The 9,980-nt window shown below is 36.8% G+C and overlaps 2 protein-coding genes across 3 annotated transcripts; one reads left to right on the top strand and one right to left on the bottom strand.

Annotated features, from left to right (window-relative positions):
• Window positions 1-213: 213 nt before the first annotated feature.
• eevs (2-epi-5-epi-valiolone synthase) lies at window positions 214-1,731 on the top strand (the record flags this gene model as incomplete). The annotated part of the gene is given in 8 exon segments (XM_035524105.1): window positions 214-533; window positions 535-559; window positions 669-718; window positions 720-867; window positions 1,091-1,134; window positions 1,136-1,167; window positions 1,170-1,325; window positions 1,646-1,731. Coding segments are annotated over 8 exon segments (861 nt in total), but the record flags the coding sequence as incomplete, so codon positions are not given.
• Window positions 1,732-3,925: 2,194 nt separating this feature from the next.
• On the bottom strand, window positions 3,926-9,429 carry mitfa (melanocyte inducing transcription factor a). Of its 2 annotated transcripts, none has more exons than XM_026999659.2 (9): window positions 9,397-9,429; window positions 8,798-9,025; window positions 8,490-8,585; window positions 8,262-8,379; window positions 7,856-7,945; window positions 7,504-7,560; window positions 7,045-7,120; window positions 4,968-5,115; window positions 3,926-4,333 (listed from the first exon to the last, which is right to left on the bottom strand). In XM_026999659.2, exons 1-9 carry the CDS (start codon window positions 9,427-9,429, stop codon window positions 3,926-3,928), a joined length of 1,254 nt encoding a protein of 417 aa, XP_026855460.2. The 2 variants fall into 2 exon arrangements, with proteins under 2 accessions (XP_026855460.2, XP_026855461.2); XM_026999660.2 differs by having other exon boundaries at window positions 7,856-7,936.
• Window positions 9,430-9,980: the final 551 nt, after the last annotated feature.

The raw sequence follows: 9,980 nt of genomic DNA, 5'->3' as shown, positions 1-9,980 counted from the left end.
AAGAATTCTCCAGTATACTGAGTACAAGAACAAACTGTTAAACCACAATGATATTTTCCCTCAAGTCCTACTTTTGCTTTTGTTCAGCAATGGTGCCAATAATTCCAGAGGGGGAATTATTGTTTGTAAGCATGTATACATTCACCTGTCATTGTCAGAAATCTCTACTTTGTACCTACCCCAACTAGCTGCTTTTAGTTATGATTGTTTTATAAATCCATGGACATGGTGCTACAGATCCTGGAGGAGGTCCACAAGTTTAATGTGGACAGATGTACTGAACCCATCATTCCCATTGGGGGAGGAGTATGTTTGGACATTGTCATTATGGCTGCCTCACTCTGTAGAAAACGCACCCCATGCATTTGGGTTCCCATCACCCTTCTGTCCTACATCAATGCCAGTACAGGAGCAAAGACGTGAATTTTGTGCTTGAATTTCACAAACTGCAAGAATAAGTTGTGTACTTACATTGCACCTGTCGCAGCATTCCTGGATAGAAGCTCCTTTTGCACTGTACCTCACCGACATATCCAGTGGGCTTCCAGAAATGCTCAAGGTGTAGTGCAAATGTTCACTTTCTCATTCACATTATTAAACGATTTAATTAATTTATTTTTTATGTTCAGCCTAGTGTTCAGATGCTCCTTGCATAGTTCTTCCTCTAGATGGCACTCATAAAGCACAGGGTCCTCTTTGAGCTTTTAGAGACCTAGGGAACTACATGGCAACTGTTCTGATCCAGCATCAGTGTTGACACACACTGCTATTGAAACCATGCTATAAGATCTGGCCCCAAACCTGTGGGAGGATGATCTTGATAGATTAGTTGATTGTGGACATTTGATCAGTCCAGAGCTAGAAATGGTAACATGCACTTTCTGCATTCACATATGACTGAAGAAGATATTGGGGGGAAAAAGCAAGTTTCTTTAATCAATTAACTTTTTTTGTTGGTATTTGAGAGTCGTCAAAATAATGTGACATCACTCAAATTGTTTATTAGCAAACACTATAAATGCAGCATGATTGTCCAGGCACATATTTACAGTTCACGGCCTGTATTTATTTCTTTCTTTTATCTTCCTAGAAAGTTCTGCATTGCCAGCTCCATAGTGAGGCTGTGAATGTCAACATACATGGTGTATGTGGCCTGTGAAAGGAGCCTTCTACAGAGTTAGAAGAGCTCTGTATCATCCAGTGCATGCTGGTCTTCAAGCTGCATATGTGGCATCAGGACTGGCCCCTGAAAGCTCTGTACAATAGGCTGAAGCACTCCAGAGGACTGGTGAGGATGCCTTTACCCACTGGCCTTGGAAGAGCAGGTGCATACTTAATCCCAAATTTTAACATTATCTATTGCATAATTGTCAGTCCTGGGCTCCAAATACTAATCAGCAAGTTTTCAGTATGGTGTAGTTGTATTAATCAGTTTGGAAACATTTTTACCATGAGGCAGTTCTCTCTGTCTGTACTTTTTTTGATGGAGTGTGTGGGAAGTCTCTGAAGTTAGCAATAACCACAAATATCACTTTCAACAGCTTTAATATAATGGTTTCAGTTTAACATAAAATAGTCCATACTGAAGTTGTTCTGTCAATGTCTTATAATAGATAACTATCCCTACTCTCCAACTCCTTTTCATAAATCTTTAATGACACCAGTAATGTCATGCTACACAAAGTGTATGAGAAGTAGTGTGATGAGCTCAGCACTGGATCAGAGCAGTAACCATTCACACTCTCAGCTCTTTTCTCCATTAATATTGTGCCTTCTAGGTTAGCTCATCCTCATTTACAGAGATTGTGGCTGTATTTTTAATTTTTTTTTTAGGTTTTTCATCTAATAATCTTCATTTCTTCATAAATATAACTCCTCATGTACCCTTTAAGTAGCTTTACTGACAAGCATGTCACAGTAGTTCACACAAGAAAGCACAGAAAAAGGATGTATGATACTGCAGGCAAAGTGTATCTTGTGCTGTAAATGGAAAATTTTGGAAGCAAGTTGCTAATATTTTATGTAGCTCATGTTTTAGCTGCAAAATGGTTTAAAAACACTTCTCTAATTACCTTGCAGGCTTCCTTGAAGAAATATTCTCAACACTGAGCAGCATGTTTGATTTACTGTTTAGATACCAGCACTAAGATAACTGTATTATATGATTACTTTTTAAGTTGTAAAAAAAAACTGTGCAAATATAATTTTGGATCCAAAAGTCTAAATTCAGTAAATGCTGTAAAATTACCATCCAATCAATGTTAATACTGTCACTTGAGCAGGCACCTCCCACCAACAAGAGGTAGAGATTTGGCATACATCGATAAAGGAGCGTTACAAACATTAATTGAAATTTTAAAAAAATGAATATTATCATTTTATATGCTTTGTATGTTCACTTTAAGCACTAGTGCTTATATTAAATAGTAGTTTACAGATAAATTGACATGTCTCAGTGTAGAATGACTAATAACTTCAAGCTGTAATGTGAGCATGATAGTGCTTTGAGTTTGACGGCAATATATCTCAGTATAATTAAGTTAATTAAAACATACTCAGGCACTGGTAAATCATACTTATTCTACAGAGATTTTTAAATGGAACAAGAAAGCACTGGAGCACTAAACAGTCACTAAGAGATATAATGCATTGTATAGTTAACTGCTGGCTTTTTCATATTCCAAGACAACTTAATGAGAAACTTGGCTACAAAACAAATATGTTCAAAGCAAAAATTTACAAAGGAAATTTTAACATGATTTTGATTGTAATAAGTTACTATTAAAATATGTATTATTTGTGTTCAGATTATGCTAATTGAAATTGCATTTAAATATCATAATGATTACTTAGCACAGTACAGAGAAGAGTTCTTGTTAGTCTTATAATCTATATCATACTGTAATAGGAACTTCAGCAATACTGAGTTAAATGTGGCAGTAAGAAACTGCCATGTTTGACTAATCATTATTGCTGTATTTCTGTGATAGAAAAATGCTGTATTTTTAGTGAGTCTATTTTCTCAAATGTACAGTAAATACTTTGCTATTGTAAATGGACAACTTATATAGTTATTGTTACAAAACCTAAAGTCTAAAAATCTCACCTTTTAAAATGTAAACATTGTTTCTTATGTACTATGTTGTTTCATTTTAAACTTTTCTTAAACTTATTAACTTTGATACAGTAATGTTTTTTTTTTGTTTGTTGTTTTTTGTTTTTTTTTTGCTTTTAGATTACATGATGTAACTCTTAAATGTAACACATTTACTCTAAGATTAAGATCTAGTATCTGTTTTAGGTTATAAATGGCAAATGTTGTTAATAACGCAGATGAATCAGTGGGTGAAAGTACTGGGTTAATGGATGAAACCACTGCTAGTGACAAATGGAAGGATACTTGGCAAAGGATAAAACCACAAATGTTGCACGTTATTTCATTCTGTGTGCAGTATTTAGAGTTTGTTGTGGATATGTATTGTAGCTTCTTTGGCAGTGTTGTGTGGCAGTTTAAATCCATGACCATAACGTGCTATGTCAATGAAATGGCACAGACTTTTAAGCACAAAGGGTAGCATCATAAGCTATTAATGATTATTGGCAGTGTTGTTCAACAGCCAACTTATCCAGTTCTACTTGTGTTGATTTTTGCTTTTTTGTAGTGTCTGTCTAATCAGTAAAAATAGAAACAACTAAAAAATAAATGTCAAAAATCATGTGTAAATTGAAATCATTATTCTAATAAAAGCAATACATCCAAGAATTATTTCTGTAAAAAATAAATTTAAAAAAATTCATAGGAGTACACAGAACCCTACATTTGTACAGTTCTGCAATATATCCCATCCGATTACCAAACAACAAAGGCCTAATTTTCCTGGAAATAGTAACACCTGTAAAGACAACAGTGAGTTTATTCACAGCACTAACAGCCCTTTTCTTGTTCCTCTGTGCTTGTGCTATTGCGCCTGCTGCTGTCATTGGAGTGGGTGGGGGTACCCGACGAGAGCAGGGTGTTGCCGGTGGCCACTGGTGACAGAGCACTATCCACAAACATGTCCTCCAGCTTGCCGGAGGAGCCATCGCAGACACGGTAGAGCACGGCATCACTCTCACTGGCGGAGCTGACAGTGTAGCTGATCATCCCATTGTTGAGGTCCAGGGTGGTGGGGCGCGAGTCCGGGCTTGGGAGGTGTGTATGGGCATAGAGGTCAGCGGGGCAGTCGCCCAGACCAGGCTCTTGCTTAATGGCACGGGCCACCAGCTCAGTGGAGCAGAGTGCAGAGGAGCTTCCCACAGGCAGGCCGTGAGCCCTGGCTTGCATCTCCAACTCCTAACAGACAAGCACGCATAGTCATCAATCAAACCCAGTGGGGTTTTACTGTTCCCAAGTGGCACAACAGAAAAGTGTTTGCCATGTTATCAGGAGGTCACAAGTTTGCTTCCTGATGATGCCACATCTATCTGTGGCCAGGATCCTGAGAGAGCAACACTGCCTATGCTTTCAGATAGGGAGGGGTGGTATACTATCCTCTGAGTGTGTTAATCCATACCCTGATGTTAAATAACTTGAATGAAATTTAAGACAACTTGGTAATTATTTGTACTTATGCTTTCAATGTAAGAACTTGTCAGAGTATAAAAATGTGCAGTAAAAAGGTTTAATTTGCACAAGATCTTTATATAGTAATCAAAACACCGGATACTGGTGCTCAATAATGAACTGAAACCAAACTTCTCCAATTTTTAGATTATGGAATGACAAGCTCAGTCAATATATTTACTCTATTCCTGTATTTAACTAACCTATGTCTTAATTTTCTTAACTGTGTTGCTTTGGACTGTTATGGTAGACTGTATCTACGCTAAGAAGATTTAACACTTGAGCTTGCACAGACTGAAACTGAAGGAGATGGATTCTGGGACTGCTTCTCAACTCTTTGGCTTTGGCTCTGAGTTAGGTGTACCTGAATTCGAAGCAGTAGGTGCCTGTTGGCATGCTCCAGCCTCTTCTGCCTGCTCTCCAGCTCTTTAGCTCTTTGCTGTTCTCTCTGCAGCTTCTTGATGTAGTCCACTGAGGCCTTCAGAATCGTCCCCTTATTCCACCGCATGTCTCTACACAGAAAAAGGAAAATGTACATAGAAATGTATTGTTCTGTTTTTGGTTAATTTTACTTTGGAATTAATTTAGTGAAGCACCTATGTTTTTATATTCCCTGGCTTTGAGGCCATGCCACCACTCTCCTACTAATGTATTCAACTATATACAAAAATTAAATAAAAAAACTGCTACAAAACAACAATAAATATTAACAAGTTACAATGTTTTTAAATTATTCATTTCAAGTATGATTTCAACATATTACATGAAGCCACTCCCCACCTGCTCACCTTTATACCATGATTACACATGGATGGATGGACAGACAGATATACATAAGCACACGTGACAGGACCAGGTAGATGTACGGTCAGACAGGTGGACAGACATAATGGGATTTGATATGACCTAGCATTGCATGTCGTGAGTTGTATGGAAGTTACTGGGGGATTGTATGTGCTGACTTAAAAGGTATGAGATCATAGAGCAAGAAGATGAAAATAGAATAAGATTTTGGAGAGGATTGTATTAGGTTTGTGCATGCGTGTTGGTTTTTTGATTAGTAAGCAGGGAAGTCTAATGAGATGTTAAAGGAGCCCAAAACATTTTCAGTTTGTGAGGTTTGGTTCAAGTAATGAGAGGGATGGATATAGTGGTAATATAATGCTTCAAAGCATAATAAGAGAACTTCTGTTAATAACTTTTCCAGAAACATAAAATGTTGATGTGCAAATCCAGATGGCTTGGATAATAATATTCTTTATATTCTAAAATGTTGGTTGTGATGATATATTCCAAAAAAGAAAATGAAAACCCATCAGGTCCCGGAGCTTTATTTGGGATCTTATTGAGAGATTTATGGAGTTAATTAGGTGTTAAGAGTGTGCTCAGTTCATCTGCTTGCTCCGTATTAAGTCAAGTCCCCATTTTACTGGGGAAGGAGTTGAATTGGATTCTTTTGTCTGGGATGTGTAATTAGCTGTAAATTTCTCTGAATGTATTATTTATTTCTTTAGGTGCCTGCTTGGTATTTCCTATTTTGTATGATTGATGAAAATAAACAAATAAATAAGTTATAACAGAGTTGGTTTGCCATATTTTTACCTGATTTGTTATTGTATTCAAAATAATCTTGTCTGAGTCTTTGTATGAGGAATATTTTGATTGATATTGTTGACCTATGACTTACTTTCTGTGAATTCCCTCTGTTCGGTTGGATTTGCAGCATATGTGTCATTTGAATTCTTTGTTTTTTTGTTCAATATTTCTTTCAAGTTCCTTATCCTTTTTTTTTTTTTTTTTTTTGCATGAAAAAAATATCATTTTTCCTCATTGCTATCTTTTGCCTTTTCCAAAACCAATGGAGATGAGATTTCTGGAGAATCATTTATTTCCATGAAGGATGCCTACTCTTTTGTGAAAAATTAATTGAAATCATGATCTTTATGCAAATAAGTTTTAAATCTCATTCTGGTGATGGGTTATGTTATTTCTTTGATGTTTAGATTAAATGATACAGGGGCATGATTACAGATTATGATGGGATAAATTCTGGAGTATGAAATATCAGATATAACTAAGTTGCTGGTAAGAAAAAAGTCAATATGAAATAATGATTGGTTAATGGTCATTTCAGTCGCCAACTATCACCAAGCCCAAGTTCACTCATGTATTGTTTTAATTTTTCCATGGAGTTTTAGTCTCTAGAATTAAGTGGTGGAAGATCTGTCTAAAGTGGGATAAATAACTTTACTACCAACTCCGCCAGTTATACTTGTAGAATCACACAAGTTGGGTAGAAATTCAAAAAGTACTAAACGAGAGTTATACTCTGCTATATTGTGATTATGCTAATCATAAATTTGTTTCTGATGGTCTTGAAATTTACCATCTGTCTGTCTGTCTGTCTGTCTGTCTGTCTGTCTGTCTATTGTAAGACTTACGGATCACTGGACTTCGGAATTAATGTCCCGAGTTCTTTAATTCTGTCATTTATGTTAAAACGTCGTCTTCGTTCAACTGAGAAGATAGAAAAGTCCACAGAGAGAAAAGAGAAACATGTATGTCAGGTTGATAGTAGTATAATGGCTCTCAGTGCACTTAGCTACTACTTTACAGCTTCTCATTACAAGTTCAAAATCCCCTTAATCTATTGCAGTGCTCCAAAAAAAAATCCATAATCAACTGCAATAACTGCACAATACTTCACCAAATCCTCTTTGATACACAGTTGTTCATAGCACCGCTCAGTTTATTGAGGTTATGCTATGTGGTGAAAATAAACCTCTGCAAATGAACTGCATAATAAGAGTTTAAATAAACTTGTGTAAATTATTGTAACGCTCACCACCATCTCAACAAGCGGTGCCTCTGAACATGACAGATATGAGATCTGTTCTTACTTAAATTGTGGTTGTCCTTCTTTTGTCTTTCTTTTGCCATGGCTCTGACTTCTGCTTCTGCAACAGATAACAACAGAAACTGAAAATAAGTTCACGTATCATTCAAATAAAAATGACATGAAAAAATCAGAAGTACTTATTCTAAAATTTGCTGCATTGCTTCGTTGTGATAAGATATTAGATCAGCTACAGATACAGGTTTACAGATACAGGTTTAATAATCAGATGTCCATATTGTGCACAATTTCTTTAATTAACTAAAATTTTATTAATAATACAAATATATTTGCTAAATATAACCTACAGTTTTACATATGCCTATGCCTGAGAGGCCAAGTGGAGTGGAACATACCTACTGGTAAGCCTTCAGGCCTTTGATAAGAGTCAAAGTTTCCACATGGTCCAGGTTGGTCCACGTGCATCATGCCAGGATCTGGGGTAACTATTTGGTACAATATAATTTTCATTCATTGTAGTAGTTGCACATTTAAAAATTGCACACAATGTGGGTAGTTGTATTTCATGAGAAAGTGAATTATCAACCTATGTTCTAGTTTGTGGCAGCTTTCAGACAGTTGTAATTTGTAAGAGATTTGTGATAAATTATGCTTTAGTGAAATGCTCTTGGCTGTAACCACTTTGTTTTGCAAGGTCTTGAACGTTGTAAACATGGCATCTGCCTTCTTTAAAGAGGTGTCAGATTATATGGAAGGTCTACACAGAATCAATGCAAATATTCATAAAGGAAGCATATATACCTGAGAATTCCCTTTTCACGTTGGATAGGCTAGATGGACAGGAGTTTCCAATAGTGACCGCAGATGAAGGAAGTGTATGATTACTGTAGATGTCCAAGAGATTAGAAGTAACTGGGATCTAAAACAAACAAACAAAATATCAAAACCCTTAATAAAGCAATTACTTAATGCACAGGTGCTGAGCTATTTAAAACAGAATTTGTTTGAATGGTATTGTTATATAGTTACCGCATTGGTCAGTTGAAGTCCTGCATCCATGAGTCCAAGGATGTCATCATTATAGCTTGACTCCAAACTGATAATATCTTCAATTACATCATCCATCTACACCAGCAATGGGAACACATAAACAAAGATATATATAGGATTTCAATAAGACATTGTATAATTGAATAGTAATAGTGATCTAAACAATTACAATTTGTCTTGCTAAATGTTCTACAGAAAAGTGGAGGGTTATTTTCTTTTGACAAGATCCTTTAATACATACAGCACCTAATAAGTGGGCCTAATTGTGAGTACCAGGATGTGCCTACCTCCTTCTCGTGACAAGAGCCAAGGGTGAGCAGTGCCATAGGACTGTTAGGGGCGCTGGCTCCGGGGCCAGAGGGCATGCCGTGCTCCGCAGCCTGGCTGGGACAGGGCCCAGCACCGGCCTGCGGGCTGAGCTTGGCCCCCAGTGTGTTGGACAGGTATTGCTTTACCTGCTGCCTCTGGGTCTGCTGCAGGTGAAACTTGGTGGGGTTCTCCAGGTGAGTCTGCACCTAGACAAAGGACAAAGGCCACCATGGAGAAGGAACATGGCACTGTATAACACTGTACATCTGTGACATATTAGCCTGAGTCTAGCTAGTGAAATATATCAATGATACATTTTACTGAGGTTAGAGAATGCAATTCTGGTAGCTCAACACTGATGACAGCTGATCAGTAAGTTGAATGCAAGTTGTAGGATAAATAAACATAATAAAGACATGTCTACATGCATAAATAAATGCATATATCATCAACACTAGAATTTGCAATGCTGTAACACTGTAAGGCTAAACTCCAAAAAATCCTCCATGAAATTCTTCCATCATCAGTCATATTAATCTGGTTTAGAAAATATTCAAAAGCCAAGGTTGCATCTCACCTGATAATGATTGTACTCAAGCATCTCCAACATACTGTAAAGCACAGTAAATCAGTTTATAAACCTTAACCAATAATTCCCTTTGGAGCAATTAGCCAGCTTATGGTGACCAAGTAAGCAGAGAATGAGCAATCAGCCTTCTTAGCCAGTTGCTCTCGATGCCAAAAACAAAACAAAGAAAATATTTAAGAGAGGGGAGGAGAATTTGTTGCCCTGAATTGATGACTTTATGCATTTATTGAGTTCATTTGACGTCATCATCATTTTTTTTATACAAAAGCCTCTTTTAAGTGATGAGTTACCAGTCTCTAAACTGCAACTGGCTTACGGCTAACTGCCATTTCATCTTTAGTTCCACTCAGCCTGCATAAAACATTGTTTGTTCTAAACATCCTGGATACAATTGCTCCCACTGTTGGTGCAAAAAGGAGGCAGAGTAAATTTTTAAATGTTGGAGAGAGAGAAGACAACATTTTTCTCTTTCTTTTTCTCTGCAATAGATTACATGTATATTAGGTATTTTGCTGTACTGTGCTGGCAATTCTTTCTTCTGTTTGAACATTTCACATCTACTCCAGAACATA

The sequence above is a fragment of the Electrophorus electricus genome, chromosome 3 (assembly GCF_013358815.1).
Source record: "Electrophorus electricus isolate fEleEle1 chromosome 3, fEleEle1.pri, whole genome shotgun sequence".
Lineage (NCBI taxonomy): Eukaryota > Metazoa > Chordata > Actinopteri > Gymnotiformes > Gymnotidae > Electrophorus > Electrophorus electricus.
Note: the sequence above shows the minus strand (reverse complement) of the source record. Positions and strands in the feature narration are given on the sequence as shown.